Source organism: Rattus norvegicus, chromosome 8 (genome assembly GCF_036323735.1).
Source record: "Rattus norvegicus strain BN/NHsdMcwi chromosome 8, GRCr8, whole genome shotgun sequence".
In the NCBI taxonomy this organism is placed as follows: Eukaryota; Metazoa; Chordata; class Mammalia; order Rodentia; family Muridae; genus Rattus; species Rattus norvegicus.
In genome coordinates, this window is record NC_086026.1 from 26,167,878 (window position 1) to 26,188,461 (window position 20,584).

Consider the following 20,584-nt stretch of genomic DNA (forward strand, 5'->3'; position numbering starts at 1 on the left):
AATGAAAGTAATCACACTTTATTAAATATATTTTCTTTATGTGACTTCTTCACTTCATGCCTTGGGGGAAAAAGAATATAACTTGCTCTGATATTTGGTTTATATTTTTCCTTTGTGGCCAAAGAAGTTTGTTATTACCTATACCCAACTCATAAGATGACCTGAGTTAGATCACATAATTCTGCCAGTAGTTTTTACTCTAATTTTTTCTACACTCTTCTCTTATATCTATTCTGACTCTGGTTCTTCTGATGCAGATATGTATCTCTTGTGCCTTCTTAAATGTTTGATTCAACCATCTCATTCGTCCCATTTATATCACTTCTCTCACAATTCTCATTCCCTAACACATACCTGCCACAGAGAATTGCACGCAACCACCCCTTCTGTCACCTGCTCCCAAAGCTCCCACAGCTAATTTCTGAAGTTGATAGTTCTCAGACACAAGTGACTTTGGTCACTTTTAATAGTTTATACTCTCACTTCACTCAAAGGAGTGTTCAATAATTTTTGCTGAAAGTTCCAAAACCCATATCTATACTGTGAATTAACACAAAGAAAAAAATGTAACTGTAGTTATTTCACAAAGTTGGTATCTCAAACCTGCTGGACTTTCTTAAGATGCTTCACCAACATTATACTCTGGTAATGTGCTGAAGAGTAGAGAGGAGTTTTCTAGTGCAGAAATGATATTCATCTCTGCAGGTCATCTCTATATGTTGTGTTTCTTACTTGGGTAAATTTGGACCTTTTCTTTCTTTTGCCTCTTAACTTACTTTCCCCTATGCTCCTAAAACATAATGAGCTCTCTGGTGAAGCATTGTTTCTTATAGAATTAAGACCACAAAAAGGGACCAGAAAATGAAACATGTCTCCATTAGTATATTTTCACAAATGTATTAAAGTAATCCATATATTCCAGCATCAGAATCTTGTTGCAAGACACCACATATCTGCAAACCAACACCTGATGACAAAAAACAATTGACAATTTCTTAACTTTCATCAACCAGGAATATCTTAATTTTCATGATACTGGATTAAATTACTAACACTTACATGGCTGGAATTTGACAACTGAAACTGCATTCACAACATGTCATACATATCTCCCAGAACTGTAAACTTGCCATGGTGGGGTTATGTGTCAAAACCCAGGACAAGAGACACCTTATTCAAAAAATAGAGTGTCTCAGAGCTCTATCCTGTATGATACTCTATCCTGTATGATACCAGGAAAGATGAGAATAATTACTCAGCTCCCACTTCTATCTTACAGTGTAGTCAATAATCACTGTTTCTTGAAACAGTCTATATTATAAATTCCTTTCAGTACATTTCTAACTATAGTGGTAACTGATTTTCAATTGCCATATTTCTCACTTTTACATATGTTCTTTGAAATTTATATGCTTCTTTAATCACTATATTTTGGAAATTAAAAATGGGCTTCCTTTTAGTTCATAACTAAGCCACCAAGTAGAAGAGAGAGAGCTTCAGTGTCTTTACAAGCTAACTCAAAATATAGCTTCTCTCTAATTGCTTTTATTCTCATTCCAGAAAACTTAGAAATTGCTAAGTGCTTCCAAGAGAAATAAAAACCAAAACCTCTAAAACTGTTATACTTTTAGTACTTTTGAAAATATTAAGTCTAGTAAGAAATAGAGAGAGATGAACCTCTACATTCTAGGATATAGAGGGCATGTAGGAGGCTCTCACAAGACAATACTGGTTACTTTAACTGAGAGGTATAGCAGTAGAGATATAGAACATGAAAAGGCCATCTCCTGTAACCAGGCAGGAACCTTTGTAGAGGGACAAGAACGCCAACCTACCCACAAAGCTTTTGAGCCAGAATTTGTCCTATGTACAACAAAGGCAGGGACACAGCTGGAGTAGAAATTGAGGGTATGGTCAACCAATAACCCAACCACCTTAAGACCCATTCATTGGGAAACACCAATCCCTGATGTTATTTTTTTTATTAACTTTAGTATTTCTTATTTACATTTCGAGTGTTATTCCCTTTCCTGGTTTCTGGGCAAACATCCCCCTAATCCCTCCCCCTCCCCTTCTTTATGAGTGTTCCCCTCCCCATCCTCCCCCCATTGCCGCCCTCCCCCCAACAATCTAGTTCACTGGGGGTTCAGTCTTAGCAGGACCCAGGGCTTCCCCTTGCACTGGTGCTCTTACTAGGATATTCATTGCTACTTATGAGGTCAGAGTCCAGGGTCAGTCCATGTATAGTCTTTAGGTAGTGGCTTAGTCCCTGGAAGCTCTGGTTGCTTGGCATTGTTGTTCATAAGGGGTCTCGAGCCCATTCAAGCTCTTCCAGTTCTTTCTCTGATTCCTTCAACGGGGTTCCTATTCTCAGTTCAGTGGTTTGCTGCTGGCATTCACCTCTGTATTTGCTGTATTCTGGCTGTGTCTCTCAGGAGTGATCTAGATACTTTATTAAGTTTGCTGGCAGGAGCTAGCATACCTGTTGCCTAAGAGGCTCTACCTAGCAGCTAACTGATACACATGCAGAAACCCACAGACAAAAGTTGGACAGAGCTCGGGGGATTTGGGAGAATTACTGACTGCCTAGAAGGGGAGATTAACTCCATAGAAGAGAAATATAGCCAACTAACCTGGACCCTGTGGAGTGATCAGACACTGAGATACCAACCAAAGAACATATATGGACTTGACCAAGGCACCTGACATATATGTAGCAGATGTAGCTCAGACTTGTCGTGGGACCCCAACAGCTGTAACAGGGGCTACCTGTGGAATCCGTTGCCCTAACTGGGCTATCTTGTCTGTCCTAAGTGAAAGACGATTTACATAGCCTTATGGATACTTGATATTTCAGGGTGGGGGGAAAAGACATTCCTCAGAAGAGAAGAGGAGGAGATTGAGTGGGAGAGGACCTCTATGAGGGGTGGACCTGAAGCAGGGGTCAGCAATTTGGATGTAAAAATGAATAAATAAATATTATTCAGAAAACCAGAAAGTAAAAAGTGACAGGTAAATACAAGTGGTAATTACTCAAGTAGAGATTATATATATATATATATATATATATACATATATATATATATATATATATATCCTTATACTCTTATTCTTATCCTTTTTCCATGTACTTGATCACATTCAAGATATGATAACAGATATTTGTCACATGCATTATTAGAAAATTGTTATAATTAGGTAAACAAACATACCAGAATATGCTACATACATAAATATAGCCACATATGTAGCAAAGGATGGCATTGTCTGGCATAAACAGGAGAAGTGCTTGGCCCTGTGAAGGCTCGATTTCCCATTGTAGGGGAATACCAGACTGGTGAGGTGGGAATGGGTTGGTTGGATGGGGGTATCCTTGTAGAAGCAAGGGTGGAATGGAAGAGGGGGGAACCAGGAAAGGGAATAACATTTGTACTGTAAACACATACAATATCCAATAAAAGGGAACAAAAATAAAAATAAAAATTGAAGATATGAAAAATAACCAAAGAAACAAGAAGAATGAGGATAATAAGGATAAAGGAAATGTAAAATAGAAAATGAGTTAATAAAAAGGAAAAAAATCAAGGTTTTAAAAGACTGAAGTAACTTTTCAGAGTGTCTCTAGTTATTGCATAACTAAAATTAGGGTGGGCAAAATCTTTTCAAATTTCTCATTCATGGTCAAAATTCAGTTGCTGTTACATAAATTGGGATAGTTCATAGTGCCTTATGAACATGCACTTAATGTCAAGTTCCAGCTGTTCATTCCAAGTTAGTACTTGGCTTTCAAAATTCACATAAGAGACGAAAGACAGATTAAAGAATGTTGCCAGGTGAGTAGACTAAAATGTTTAAAGAAGAAAGCACATTCCTGATACAGTGATAGTTACATTGCTTCAGCAACTTCCCTTACATAGTTTCATTAGAACACACAAATATAAGAAAAATATGATGAAAATATCAATATTCAAGCAATTCATTTTAAATTTTAAAAATATTTTTCTTGTATGTGTACTTATGTGTGAACCTATGCATGCCACAGGGTACAGTGGAGGTCAGAAAACTACTTTGTAAAGTTGATTCTCAGGTTCCACCTTTACATAAATACCAGTTATTGAGTTTATGTTACCTGCCTAGAGCTACAAGTTATTTATGTGCTGAAGCATCATACTTCCCCTCAAGCAATATACTTTGAGAAAAGCCAGATTAGTTCCTATATAGGTTCTGTAGATAAGCTTCAAACCATCAGAAATGTCTATACAATGTATGCCAAACTTTTATATTGCTTCAGAAACACTAAGGCAAAAAAGAGAAAAGATAATTGCTCAGGTTTTAGGAAGAAATCAATTAAAATATGTGCACAAACAAAACAAGGAGAATAATAGGAACTTCAAAGATCCAGGGAAGAAAAGGCTCTGGTATTCATAAGAATTACCTTTCCTTTGGTATCAGCGATGCATCAAAGACGAAATTTAACTCTTCTAAGGAGTCTTACCAAGGCCCCCTTTACATCCTTGTTTCTCAAGCTGTAGATGAAGGGATTCAACATAGGGGTGACAACAGTGTACATTATTGAAGTGATTGCATTTCTCTTGGATGAATGGGTTGCAACAGAACTGAGATGAACTACAAATCCTGTCCCATAGAACAAGGATACCACACAAAGGTGAGACCCACAAGTGGAAAAGGCTTTATACTTATTCCTAATGGAAGACATTTTCAGTAAGGCAGAGACAATGTGAAAATAAGAGAAAGCTATCCCAATAACAGGAAACATACCTAGAACTGCAGTAACCAAATACAAAAAAATGTTATTTTTGTGGGTATCAGAGCGGGCCACCCTGAGAAGCTCAGTGAGTTCACAAAAGAAATGTGGTATTTCAGTGCTAGTAGAGAAGTTCAGTTGTTTCATCAATAACATATGAATCAGGGAGACCCAGAACATAATGATCCAAGATAAAAGAACCAGAAGGCCACAGATTCGAGGGTTCATGATGACTGTGTAGTTAAGTGGGTGACAGATGGCCACAAAACGATCATAGGCCATAATGGTCAGAAGAAAATTATCCATTCCAAGAAAATTATTAAAAAAGTATACTTGAGTAAGGCACTCTGTGTAGGATATTTCCATGGTGTGCATGTAAATGTTCACCAGCATTTTAGGGATGGTAGTGGAAGTTAAACAAATGTCAACAAATGACAGGTTACAGAGGAAAAAGTACATGGGGGTGTGAAGGTGGGAGTCACAGCTGGTGAGTAAGACAATGAGAAAGTTTCCAAGCATGGTAACCAGGAACATGGACAGGAATAGTCCGAAGAGAATAGATTGAATTTTAGGATCTTCTGAAAGGCCAATAAGGAGGAATTGTACTATGGCTGTATGGTTCTCTGCTTCCATGCAGGTTGCTTGTTTTCTGAAAAAAAAAACAAGGAAATAAAAGAATCCTGATTATATGATCAGGTATTAATCAGCCTTGTCCCTGGGATGGAAACATTATTCTCCATGTGGATTTATACAGTATAATATGACTTTCATAGGCAAGGATCAATCAGATCTCATGTAATACATAATTATTCAATCATTTGTTAAATAAATAGAAATGCCCCTTTTATTATCAACTCAATAGTTTTATTCTTTATATATCTAAAGACAGGATGTTTTGTGTTCGTTTATTGTTTGCCCCAAGTAATGGATGCTGATCATATATTTTCTTCTATGTTCTCTATACCTTTTTATTTCGATATCAGGAGGGCTGTATAGTTTTTAAATTGAAATATGTGTCCTTTTCCCTGACATATCATGATTATATGGTAGTTATCTCTCTGAGCCTTTGTTTTTTCCCTTTTACACATGTGGTAATTAACATACTTTAGTGAGTTGTGACATGAAAGCAAAATGTGAAAGAGTGAAAGGAATGGGAGGAAAACAAAAAAGAATATTTGATATAGGCAAGATGAAAGTACAAGGTACCCACAAATGTCACAGTGAAATCATGTTTCATTCAATTTATATACACCAATAAAATTAGCATGAAGTTATTGATAACATTTCTATCAATATCTAAAAATTACTGTGCAAGAGGATTATCAGTAAAGAAGGATATCATAATTTGGTGAATGTTGATGAGAAATGTCTGGTTTGATATATCTTTTCCTGTGTACAGTATAGACCAAGAATTTAATACTGAAACTCTTGAGTATTTTTTTCTGTGACTTGACAAATGAAAATACTAGCAAAAATAGTTTTGTGGCATTGATGAAATTATATATTCTTTACTACAATTATCTTTATTGCAAAGCAGGATTATTAAATATGTATAAAAACTAAAATTAAAGATATAAAATAATTTAATCAAAATAAAAGGATATGAAATAATTTTCTAAAAGCCTCCTCTGGAAGCTTATCATTCAAGATTATTGTCCTTGAATTGAGGTGGCCCTTGTAAGTGGAATTATGAAGATTGTAATCTAATCTTCAGTTATCATTTTGATGAAAATATAGCATTTCCAGGTAATGAGTTTGCCTATAGTACCTTTTTACTTACAGTACAAATTTTGGAGGAATGCTTCCAAGAAGATAAAAATATGTAGATTAAATAAATATGATAATTAAACAAATTCACACAATGAAACATAAAATACAATGTGTATATATTACTGTGTGATGTTTATGTTTTTGATTGAAAGTTTCCTGAAAATTTAAAAGAGTGTCTGAGTAAATTTTTGAAGTTAAAAGGCAAATATTTGCATAATCTAAAGAGAATCTAGACAATTCTCTATGAAATTAAACATCATTTTTATGCTTACTGAGTTGCCAAAATGGAAGAAAGGCTATAGAGAAAACATATGTATATAAGTAAGAGGTCACTGAAATAGAAATACTTTTGAGGAAACTGTGCCACTGTTAATCAATAAGAAATAATAAATACTTTGGCAGAAAAATACAATATATAGTTTGTCTATATGCCGGCTCTCTTGTTTAGGGGGAGAATGGAGAGGCTAGTGTGATTTAAAACTATGATTTAAATCATAGTGATTTAAAAAGAATGGCAAGCATCTGTAAATCAGGAGAGTTTCCTCTAAGCTTTATTTTATGTCCCTCTTACATTGGTAAATCCATATGTATTTTGATTCTGCAATAGCACAACTAACTTTTCAAGTGTGTTTGTACAGCATCTATAGCAGACAATATTGTGACAATGTTTATCAATTTTGTCTAATAATTTGTGATTTCTGGGGGGAATTCAAATGGTTAGTTATGTATGCTAAACAGAATACATATTTTATATATAAAACACAATAGTCTCTAATTGTTCACACAGTCATTGAAACTACCAATCATTCTAAACACATATAAGACAAATAAACATACACTATAAGTATAATAAATGTTAGCCTCAAGTTTGTAACACAAAGAATGTGTTCCAGATTACCACACTGAATACAAATATATTTGTATGAGTACAAAAATACAGAAATAAGTAGTCTATTTAGTTAAATTAAATATATGAACTCAAGATTTAAAGAACAGCAACTGATAGCAACTCTGGGGCTATAAGATTTTTAAGATAAATATATTAGATCTCATAATTACTAAGAACAAACCATAATTCATATTTCACTATGTAAAGTTGACTGAATAAATTAAATAAGGAAGCAAAGGACAATTTTTAATCCTAATATATCATGACTGCCTTCTAATCATATACAGTAAGGGAATATTACATGAAATCTCTAAAGTATTTGTGTTAACTCTATTAACGTGTCAAAGTAACTCCCACCTTCAATTGATATATTCCTAGACATTAAAATGGGCTTGAAATATGAGAAATGAAAATTAAGCTGATGGTTTAATATTCTTAAGAATGATAGACATGTAGATATAAAAGTGTTCTAACCACTACAACTTTAATGAAGATTACTATAATAGTCAGTAAGTACAGTTATACCAGTATGAAATAATATACTCAAAGTACCTGAAAATATATTCTCTGTAAAATTCATAAGAAATACTTATTGAATAGTAAACAAGTATGTGAATTTATAGCATAATTATAAAGAAGCTTACCTTATTTAAAAGATGGAAAAAGTAGAGATTTTTCCAGGAAATAATTCTTATTGGAAAATACATTTAAATAAATAGGAAAATGAAATAGTGAGAGTTGGGTATGCAATGCTTGTAATACTATAGTTTTCTGACACAGAGAAAATGCTATGAAAACTATATTTCTTGTACCATACAAAGACAATACCTTCATAGTGTTATAGTGTTAAGCTATGTAGGATTCTGATATCCTCAGTGTGGTAAAATTGAAATGTAGTATCCATATCATCTCCTCCACTTACTCTATCTGCCCTAATTGAGAAGCATAAACTTTTGTACTGGTTTTCACTAAAGGTTAGTTTTTTTAATGATACATAGGAAACTTAATGTATGTTTTCCACAAAGGTTGAGGAAAGAAAATTACAAGTAAAGGCCATTATATCCTCCGAAGTTTGAATTGTCAAAGCTCCTAATTAAAATAAGAGTTCTATTTTCTTTCCTTCTCTAAACAGCCCCAGTACCCTAGTGTATAAATATGGTAACATAATAGAACTGTTCAGTCAAGTATGTTTATACAACAAGATGTGAGAGTAGATAGTTTAATTACCTCAAAGGACAGAGACCATTAATTGATTCTTGTGTAGGAAATTATTCCCTAGAGAAAGTATATCGTGTATATTAAGCTCCAATTTTACCAACTATCTCCTCTGGCTAATCGCCTGATACATTTAAAAATCATATAAATTATTTTAGATCTAAATTTCATAGCGAATTAAATTTTATTTTTTATTTATTTTTTTAAGTTTACATTTTATTCGAGTCTTGAGTTACCCCAAAATACAGTCTAAAACTTTTAAGCTACCACAATAATCTCCTTGATGTAATTCCTCACATTACGCTATTTTTCTTAATTCAGAAAGCAATAGTTACCAATAATTTTTATTACCATATTAAAATAATTCTGTGAACATTCTAGTTCTAGTTAAATGGCTTTCTGTATCTTTTATCAACATATTCCCAAACCAGCTTCTCATATACAGTAGCCTCTGACAAGGTATGTCCCATTGCCTCACTGTCTATTTTTAAAGATAATGCAATATTTTATCCAAGTTAATGGCACCTGAAATCAAAAAGAGCATCTGTATCCAGTATCGAGGGTAGAACTTTAAGACAGAAATAACACAAAGAAACATAAAATATAGTTTAATAGTTGCCATGGAAATGATTCATTACCATATAATGATTACACGTTTATATACACCAAATACAAAAAGGATCCCGGTATAAAGGAAACATTACTATAGGTGAATGAGGCACATTTCTCAGGTAATAATAATGAGAGACTTTCTGGAAGCAGTAGACCACTTGCTTTTTTATTCTGAAGCATTTTAGGTCCAGGTCCAGGTGACTTAATTACAGTCTGCGATATTCTACTGCCCTAAAAATTACTTTCACTTTTAGCTAACAATTATCAGGTACAACAATATAATTAAGAATATATACTGATATCTCAGAGAACCTGAATTCAGAGTTGAGTTCCCAGTACCTATATTGAATTATAATGAAACATATAATATGTAATGAAATTTTAAAAATCAATCTTAAAAATTGAAATAAATAGAGCACTTGAATGTATAATAAATGACATTACTTAAGCATAAAATTATGGCAAAAATATAAGCCTGAGAAGAAAGATAAACTTGAATTTATTAAAAATAGACAAATTCCATAGCTTTTTGTTGTACAGATAATCTTGACTTAAAAATCAGTGAAGAAATACTCAATTGAAATTATCCTTTGCACCAGTGAGGCTTGTATATTGAATATAAAAATATATTCAAAAATAGTGATTAATAGAAAAAAAAGATGATTCAGGTAATGGTATTGAAGCAATGTTTTTTGAAGGGGAGAAAGAAAACTTCATTTGGACTTGAAAAAATAAATTCATGGCATAATTTGCACAGTAGCACAACCAATGTAATAATATACCTTATTCCTGAAATTTTGGGTGTTTTTTCCTCCCACAAACATAGTACATTATATGATATGTTTTCTTTTTTTTTAACTAAATGTTTCACAATAAAATAATTCTAGATATCATATTCTAAAGGATTCAAAGACTATTTTCATCATTCTTATTGAACACTTAATGAAGACTTTGAAAGGAAAACAAGTCTGAAAGATGTTTCAAAAATGTCTAGAGATGCAGATGTAAAGTATGAAAAGTTCTTAATCACGATCAATAAATAAAGATATTCTTTGATAAAACCAAGTTTAAATAGTAACTAACCAAGCATGCTTTACAGAATGTATCAGAAGGAAAATATTTAATTCTTAAAAGTAAATCATACCTATGAAAGAAAAAAATAACTCATCCCTGAGCAGCTGATAGAGGTGGAAAACCCACACAACATAAACATATTTCCATGTGATTTTATCTTAAAACAGAGTGATTAGAGTAAAAATAAATGAATACATACATACATACATACATACATACATACATACATAAAAGTGATGGCTTATGATGGCAATGATGTAGGGAAAGGAGAACACTTAGTTATTGCTGGTGGAAGTGATAACATAGATATCAACACCTTCTAGTTTCTGCCTGTGACTGACCTGACCTAATCGCACAGCTCTCTGTACCCAATTTCCATGGGTGAGAGAGCTGTATTCCCAGAAGCATGGACAATCCTGAGAGATCACGAGAGACTTCCACTTCTACTCACATTCTTGGGCCTGCCTAGAGCCTCTGGACGTAGGAACCTAGGAGCAGTCATGAAAAATTTCCTTCAGGTCTCTGCCTGTACCCAAAGCTGAAACCCAGTCTCCCGGATCTCTGAGACACCTGAGATCAGAGATAAGACCACCACTTCTGTGCTGAGCCCTCAGAACACAGAAACCCAGGAGCAGTGTGGGACAGGAACATTCTGTTTTTTTCCTGTGACCAGAGCTGACACTGTGACACAGATTTCTGTACCCAGATCCAGTTGGGAGAAGGCCAGACTCTAAGAGTGCTGACACGCAAGTGTACAGGAGGGTCATTTCACTGTCAGAGACAGCAAGACAGGTCAATGCCAGAGATAACCAGATTTCTAGAGGCAAGCACAGGAACCTAGATTACTTGGCATCATCAGAGCCCAGTTCTCCCACCGAAGTACTACTGGACATCCCACCATAGAAGAAAAAGAAGATTTGGATTTAAACACACATATCATGATGGTGATAGAGCACTTTAATAAGGACATAAATAACTCCCTTAAAGAAATGCAGGACAACACAGGTACACAAGTAGAAGCCTGTAAAGAAAAAACCGACAAATCCCTTAATGAATTACAGAAAAACACAATGAAACAAGTAAAGGTATTCAACAAAACCCTCCAGGATCAAAAAATGGAAATTAAAACAATAAAGAAATCACAAAGGGAGACAGCTCTGGAGATAGGACAGGAGAGAGAACAGGAGTCATACATGGAAGCAACACCAACGGAATACAAGAAGAGAGAATCTCAGGAGCAGAAGATACCATAGAAAACATTGATACAACCATCAAAGAAAGTGTAAAACGTAAAAAACTCCTTACCTAAAATGTCCAGGAAATCCAGAATACAATGAGCAGATCAAACTTAAGGAAAAAGAGTAATCTTCTTGCAACAAAAACAATAAAAGAGAGACACAAAACATAACTCCACCTCTAACAAACAACATAACAACAACAACAAAAAACCCTAGGAAACAATAATCACTATTCCTTAGTATCTTTTAACATCAATTGACTCAATTTCCCACTAAAAGTACATAGAATAAACAGAATGGATATACAAAGAAGATCCAGCGATTTGCTGCATACAGGAAACATACTTCAAGGACAAGGATAAACACTACTTCAGAGTAAAATGCTAGAAAACAATTTTCCAAGCAAATGATCCCAAAAAAGAAGCTAGAGTAGCCATTCTAATATTGATTAAAATCAACTTATAATCAAAAGTTATCAAAAATATAAGGAAGAACACTTCATATTCATCAAAAAATATCCAACAAGATGAACTCTCAATCCTGAATATCTATGCTCCAAATTCAGGGACACCTACATTCATAAAGGAAACCTTATTAAAGATCAAAGCACACATTTCACCTCACACAAGAATAATGGGAGATTTCAACACCCCCACCCTCTGCAACGGACAGATCATGGAAACAGAAACTAAGCAGACTCACAGAGAAACTCACAGGTAGGGAATCAAATGAATTTAAGAATTTTGTATAAAACATTTCATTCTAAAATGAAAGAATATACCTTTTTCTCAGCACCTCATGGTGTATTTTCCACTATTTACAACATAATCAGTCAAAAAAAAAAAACAGGCTCAACAAATACAAGAAGATTGAAATAATCTCATGCATCCTATTAAATCACCATAGATTAAGGCTGATTTTCAATAACAAAAATAAAAAATGACAGAAGTCCCACATACTCATGGAAGCTGTACAACACTATACTCAATGATAACTTGGACAAGGAAGAAATAAAGAAAGAAAATAAAGACTTTTTAAAATTTAATGAAAATGAAGGCACAACATACCCAATGTATGATTGGGGACACAAAGAAGCCAGTGCTAAGAGGAAAACTCATATATATGACTGTCTCCAAATAGAAACTAGGGAGAGCATACACTAGCAGTCTGACAACACCTCTGACAGCTCTAGAACAAAAAGAAACAAATATACCCAAGAGGAGTAGAGGGCAGCAAATAATCAAAATGAGGCCTGAAATCAACCAAGTATACACAAAGAGAACTAAAAAATAATCAACAACATCAGGAGTTGGTTCTTTGAGAAAAATTGACAGGCTAGATAAACCCTTAGCAAAACTAAGTAGAGGGCAAAGGAACAGTATTCAAATTAAGAAAATGAGAAATAAATGGGGAGACATAACAACAGAAACTGGAGAAATTCAAAAATTATCAGATTCTATTACAAATCTCATACTCAACAAAACTGGAATATCTGAATGAAATCTATCTAGACAGATTCGAGGTATCAAAGATAAATCAGGATCAGATAAACCATCTGAAGAGGTCCATAATCCCAGAAGAAAAAAATAAAGAAGTTACTAATTCTCCCAACAAAAAGAACAAAAGCTCAGAACCAGAGGTGTTTAATGCAGAATTCTATCAAACCTTCAGAGAAGATCTAATACCAATAATCCTCAAACTATTCCACAAAATAGAAACAAAAGGAACACTATCACTTCGTTCTATGAAGCTACTGTTATACTGAATCCAAAACCACACAAAGATACAACAAAAAAAGAGAACTTCAGAACCATTTCACTTATGAATATCTATGCAAAAATACCCAATAAAATTCTTGGTATCTGAATCCAAGAACATACCGAAATGATCATCCATCATGATCAAGAAGGCTTTATTCCAGGGATGCAGAGGTGGTTCAATATACAGAAATCCATCAACATAATCCACCATATAAACAAACTCAAAATACCCCATGACCATTTTATTAAATGTTGAAAAAGCAACTGACAAAATTCAATTCTTGGAAAGATCATGAATTCAAGGCCCATAACAAAACATAGCAAAAACAATATACAGCAAACCAGTAGCCCAACATCAAACAAAATGAAGAGAAACTTGAAGCAATCTTACTAAAATCAGGGACTAGATGAGGCTGTCCATTCTCTTCCTATCTATTCAATAGAGTACTTGAAGTTCAAGCTAGAGCAATTAGAAAACAACAGGATGACAAGCTGTTATAAATTGGAAAGGAAGAAGTCAAAATATCACTATTTGCATATATTAGTATACTTAATTGACCCGAAAAATCCTACCAGAGAAGTCCTAAACCTGATAAACATCAGTAAAGTGGCTGGATATAAAATTAAGTCAAACTATCGGTAGCTTTCTTCTACTCAGAGGATAAACAAGCTGAGAAAGGAATTAGGGAAATGTCTTTCTTTGCTACCCCAGGACAGGTCGATATGGGGGTTGTTCTTGGTTCCCATCAAAGCTTAAAAGGGAAATTTACACAATGTCTGGAGCCCTTGATGTCCTGTAGATGAATGAGGAGAATGTCTTCAAATTCCTTGCTGCAGGAACCCACTTAGGTGGCACCAACCTTGACTTTCAGATGGAGCAGTACCTCTACAAAAGGAAAAGTGACAGTATCTACATCATAAACCTGAAGAGGACCTGGGAGAAGCTGTCGTTCGCAGATCATGCCATTGTTGCCATTGAGAACCCTCCTGATGTCAGCGTGATCTCCTCCACGAACACTGACCAGCGAGCTGTGCTGAAGTTTGCCGCTGCCACAGGAGCCACTCCGATTGCTGGCCACTTCACACCTGGGACCTTCACTAACCAGATCCAAACAGCTTTCAGGGAGCCACGGCTTCTAGTGGTTACCGATTCCTGGGCTGACCACCAGCCCCTCATAAGAGTCTCTTATGTCAACCTGACCACCATTGCTCTGTGTAACACAGACTCTCCCCTGCACTATGTGTACACTGCCATCCCATGAAACAACAAAGGCGCTCACTAAGTGGGTCTGATGTGGTGGATGCTGGCCTGGGAAGTACTGCTCATGCCAGGTACTATCTCTCATGAGCACCCAAGGGAGTTTATGCCTGATCTTTACTTCTACAGGGACCCAGAGGAGATTGAGAAGGAGTAGCAGGCTGCTGCTGAGAAGGCTGTGACCAAGGAGGAACCTCAGAGTGAATGGACCTCACCAGTGCCTGAGTTCACTGCTGCTCAGCCTGAGGTGGCCGACTGGTCTGAGAGTGTGCAGGTACGCTCTGTGCCCATCCAGCAGTTCTCCACAGAAGACTGGAGTGCACAGCCAGTCACTGAGGACTGGTCAGCAGCTCCCACAGCGCAGGCCACTGAATGGGTTGGAGCCACCACTGAGTGGTCCTGAGCTGCTTTGCAGATGCCTGAGAGAAGGGAAGAAAAGTGGAAAGAAAATAAAGTTTCTAAAAGCTGGAAAAAAAGAAATTAGGGAAATGAAACCCTTCACAATAGTCACAAATAATATAAAATATCTTGGGGTGACTCTAATGAAATAAGTGAAAAATCTGTATGACAAGATCTTCAAGTATCTGAAGGAAGAAATCAAAGAGGACTGAGATGTTGGAAAGACCTTCAATGTTCATGGATTAGCAGGATGAATATATTACAAATGGTCATTTTGCCAAAGACTATCTCTATTTTCAATGCAATTCCCCTCAAAATTCCAATTCAATTCTTCATAGAGTTAGGAAGAACAATTCTCAAGTTAATTTGGAATAAAACAAAAAACAGGATAGGGAGAACTGTTCTCAAAAATAAAAGTACTTCTGGGGATAAAATCACCCCTCATCGCAAGCTGTACTACAGACCAATAGTGATAAAATCTGCAAGGTCTCAGTACAGATATAGACACTAGAGCAATAGAATAGAAGACCCAGTAATGACCCATACTCACATGGCAACTTGATATTTGACGAAGAATCTACAACTTTTCAGTGGGGGAAAAAAACTAGCATTTTCAACAAATGGCACTAGGTCAACTGGTGGTCAGCATGTAGAAGAAAACAAATAAATCCATTCTTATTTCCCTGTACAAAGCTCAAGTCCAAGTGGATCAAAGACCTCCACATAAAATCAGATACACTGAATCTAATAGAACAGAAAGTGGGGAAGAGCCTTAAACACATGGCCACATGGGAATATTTCCTGAAAAAAAAACCAATGGCTTATTCTCCAAGATCAAAAATCTACAAATGGGATTTCACAAAATTGCAAAGCTTCTGTAAGCCAAAGGACACTGTCAATAGAATAAAATGGCAACCGACAGATTGGGAAAAAAATCTCTACCAATCCTATGTCTGATAGAGGGCTAATATCCAATATAAACAAAGAACTCATGAAGTTAAACTCCAAAGAACCAAATAACACTATTAAGAACTGGAGAACAGAGCTAAACAGAGAATTCTCATATGAGAAAAATGGAATGGCTGAGAAGTATATAAGGGTGAGAATGTGGAAAAAGAAGAACACTCCTCCATTATTGGTGAGATTGCAAGCTGGTACAACCACTCTGGAAATCATTCTGGCAGTTCTTCCGATAATTAGACATACTGCTACCTGAGGACTCAGCTATATCACTCCTGGGTATACACCCAAAAGATGCTCCTAAATATAACAAGGACACATGCTCCCCTATGTTCATTGCAGCCTTATTTATAATAGCCAGAAGCTGAAAAGAACCCAAATGCCCTTCAACAGAGGAATGAATACAGAAAATGTGGTATATTTACACAATGGAGTACTATTCAGCTATTAAAAACAATGACTACATGAAATTCTTAGGCAAATGAGTGGAACAAGAAAATATCATCCCGAGTGAGGTAATCCAGTCACAAAAAACATACATGGTATTCAAACACAGATAAGTGGATATTAGCCCAAAAGATGGAAATACCTATGAAAAAAATTCTCAAATCATATGAAGATCAAGAAGGAAGACCAAAATGTGGATGCTTCATTTCTTTTTAGAAGGGAGAACAAAATACTCATGGAAGGAAATATAGGGACAAATAGTGGAGCACTGACTGAAGAAATGTCATACAGAGACTGCCCACCTGGGGATCATAAGCAGCCACAAAACCCAGTCACCATTGCTGATGCCAAGAGGCACTTGCTAACAGGAGCCAGTTATGGGTGTCTCCTGAGAGGTTTTGCAAAAGCCCTACTGATAAATATGAGGATGGTTGAAGCTAATAATTGGGCTGAAGAAGGGGACACCAATGGAAGATTTAGAGAAAAGACTGAAGAAGCTGAAAGTGTTTGTAACCCCATAGGAAGAACAATATCATCAACCAAACGGACTCTACCAAGCTCCTGGGGAATAAACAACCACCAATGAATACACATGGGGGGACCCATGACTCCAGCTGCACATGTACCAGAGGATAGCATTGTCTAGCATCAATAGGAGGAAAGGTCCTTGGTCCTGTGAAGTCTCATTTGTCCAGTGTAGGTAATGCCAGGGCATTGAGGTTGGAGTGGGTTGTTGGGAATGGGAGCATCCTCATAGAAGCAAGGGAGGGCTGGAGGATGTATAGCTGAAGCTGGAAACAGAATAACAACTGATACGTAAATACATAAAATGTCCAAGAAAAGTAAAATTTTAAAAAGAGCTAATATTTATACTTTTTGTTGAAAACCATATTTTCTCATTTTTTGTATGTACATAAGCATAACCACATCACCATCTTAAAAGACTTGTAGTTTCCCATTCTAAAGTCAACTGCCACATTCTTATAGCATATTGGTTAGCCAAGTTCCTTGTTTTTTTTTTTTTTTCTGATAACCCAGTGTCTCTCAGCTGCTGGTGTTTCTTTGCACCAATATGAAGAAAATTTAGAGTTAACAAGGCATTATTTCCTTTGCTCCCAAGGGTGTTTACTCTCCCCTTTTGTTTAATAAGCATCTCTTTTAAAGTATTATTGGCTCTTTTATACTTGCTTTTCCTGTGGGATTGTGATATACCTTAACATGGTTTGCATGGTAATATGCAAATAATTGTTTCATTTTTATTGGATACATAGGAGCACTATCAGTTTTAATTTCTGTTGGTATCCCCATAGCTGCTATTATTTCTAATTAGTGTGTAATAACACAATCAGACTTTTCAGAACATAAAGAAGGTAACCCTTGAAACCCTGATGTTATGTCAAATTTATGGTGTATATAATATTTTCTTCCAAATTCTTAGAAATGGAAAATATTCAACTGCCAGATGTCATTTCTCTTGGTATTTCTAGGGTTACTACTAGCAGATAAAGGAATTTGGTTGTATAGAAAATACTTACTACATTTATCATCATCATTATCATCATCATGAACATAAATATATTATTATTATTATTATTATTATTATTATTATTATTATTATTATTATTATTATTATTTCTTTGGCTTCTTGCAAAGTGATGGGAATTTTTTCCTAATCCTTTTCCCATTAACATGATGTTTTTCATGAAACTTAATGCTTTTAACATATTTACCATTAGTAACTGGTAAATGTCACTTCTTGAACACTTGGATGTGGCAAACCTATATGAGACCTAAAACATGTAGTTTATAAAGGATGGTTTCTACTTCTATGGACTGTTGCAATTTTATAAATAATAAGGTTAATTCTGAGTTATCAGGTACAAACTCAGCAATCTCTATTTGTAAAACAACTCTTTCTTTTTATAAAGAATCAATGATTATGATAAGAGATGCTGGATAATCCAGTAATACCATTAGGTTTGCATTTAATTCTGAATTTGGAACTGAAGAGTATAGATTTATATAGCTTGCAAATTGATTTTCAGCCTGCCATCCTCTCATCTTGTTTACATCTGTACACAATGTAGTTGTCTTTGAAATTGTTGATATGTTGAAAAATTCAATTGTTCTTTTAAGGCCATGCATTTGCTTTTCAGATAATTGTTACTAATTTCTCTTAAGTAGTTACTGCAAGCTCTTTGCCAGTATACACTGATCACCCATAAGGATATAATCTCATCATTTTTAAGAGGTATTACAATTTTGGGTGAATTTGTTTCTGATAATTGACATAATCTTATTCTACATTTTATAATTAACTCAATCTTTAATTTTTTACCTTGTTTCTGAGCTAAGAAAAAAAAATTCCACAATACTACGTTATCTTAGCATAATGAACTCACTAGAAGAATATATTGAAGACAAAACAAGCAAAATACTTGCAAGTTTAGGATCAATTCAATCCACATATGCATCTTATAGTCTTTGTTCTACAATAATTAACATTTTTCTACTTCAAATGTTAGGCATCTTGGACTTTTTCAATTTGATTCTCCTCGAAGTGTTTGAAACAAAATATTTAACTCATATATACTTAATCCAGTTGTAGGCCTGACAAAGTTCATATCTCCCACTAGTTTTTTAAAATCATTAAGTGTTTCCAATTGGTCACTATGGAATTGTATGTTTTTGAACAAATTATTTGCTTACTGACTTTATAATTTAAATACATAAGTGACTCTCTTTTTTGTATTTTTCTAGAGCAATCCATAACCACCAGCATGACAGAAATTTTTGTGCTACCTTAAAATTATTCTACAAAATTTCTTTGTAAAAAACAGCTAGCAGAATGTCATCTATATAATGATAAATGATAAATTGAAAGACTTTCTTTTTTTGTTCCTCCATCTTATTAAATTGAGTATTTTTACTTACAATTGTTATTGCTTTTCCTGGTTTCAGGACAACATCCCCCTAACCCATCCACCACTCTTTCTATATGGGTGTTCCCCTTCCCATCCTCCCCCCATTACCACCCTCCCCCCAACAATCATGTTCACTGGGGGGGGTTCAGTCTTGGCAGGACCAAGAGATTGCCCTTCCACTGATGCTCTTACTAGGATATTCATTGCTACCTATGTGGTTGGAGCCCAGAGTCAGTCCATGTATAATCTTTGGGTACTGGCTTTCTCCCTGAAAGCTCTGGTTGGTTGGCATTGTTGTTCACATGGGGTCTAAAGCCCCTTCAAGCTCTTTCAGTCCTTTCTCTGAATCCTTGAATGGGGGTCCCGTTCTTAGTTCAGTGGTTTGCTGCTGGCATTCGCCTATGTATTTGCGATATTTTGGCTGTGTCTCTCAGAAGAGATATACATCTGGTTCCTGTCAGCATGCACTTCTTTCTTCAACCATCTTATCTAGTTTGGTAGCTGTATATGTATGGGCCACATGTGGGGCAGACTCTGAATGGGCGATCCTTCAGCCTGTGTTCTAAACTTAGCCACCCTATTCCCTCGCAAGGATATTCTTGTTCCCCTTTTAAAGAAGAAATGAAGCATTCGCATTTTGGTCATCCTTCCTGAGTTTCATGTGTTCTGTGCATTTAGGGTAATTCAAGCATTGGGGCTAAAGGCCACTTATCAATGATTGCATACCATGTGTGTTTTTCTGTGATTGGGTTACCTCACTCAGGATGATGCTTTCCAGTTCCATACATTTTGCTATGAATTTCATAAGATCATTCTTTTTGGTAGTGGAGTAGTATTCCATTGTGTAGATGTACCACATTTTCTGTATCCATTCCTCTGTTGAAGGGCATCTGGGGTCTTTCCAGCTTCTGGCTATTATAAATAAGGCTGCTATAAACATAGTGGAGTACATGTCTTTGTTATATGTTGGGGCATCATTTGGGTATATGCCCAAGAGAGGTATAGCTGGGTCCTCAGGTAGTTCAATGTCCAATTTTCTGAGGAACTTCCAGACTGATTTGCAGAATGGTTGTACCAGTCTGCAATCCCACCAACAATGGACAAGTGTTCCTCTTTCTCCAAATCCTCAAGAGCATCTGCTGTTGCCTGAGTTTTTGATCTTAGCCATTCTTACTGGTGTGAGGTGAAATCTCAGGGTTGTTTTGATTTGCATTCCCTTATGACTAAAGATGTTGAACATTTCTGTAGCTGCTTCTCAGCCAATAAGTATTCC

The 20,584-nt window shown here is 35.4% G+C and overlaps 1 protein-coding gene and 1 pseudogene across 1 annotated transcript; one reads left to right on the top strand and one right to left on the bottom strand.

The window, feature by feature from the left end:
* Positions 1 to 4,459: 4,459 nt before the first annotated feature.
* Or7d10 (olfactory receptor family 7 subfamily D member 10) lies at positions 4,460 to 5,398 on the bottom strand. Its single transcript, NM_001000869.1, has one exon. The coding sequence runs from the start codon at positions 5,396 to 5,398 to the stop codon at positions 4,460 to 4,462; it is 939 nt and encodes a 312-aa protein (NP_001000869.1).
* Positions 5,399 to 14,096: 8,698 nt separating this feature from the next.
* On the top strand, positions 14,097 to 14,984 carry Rpsa-ps15 (ribosomal protein SA, pseudogene 15; annotated as a pseudogene).
* The last annotated feature ends 5,600 nt before the right edge of the window (positions 14,985 to 20,584 follow it).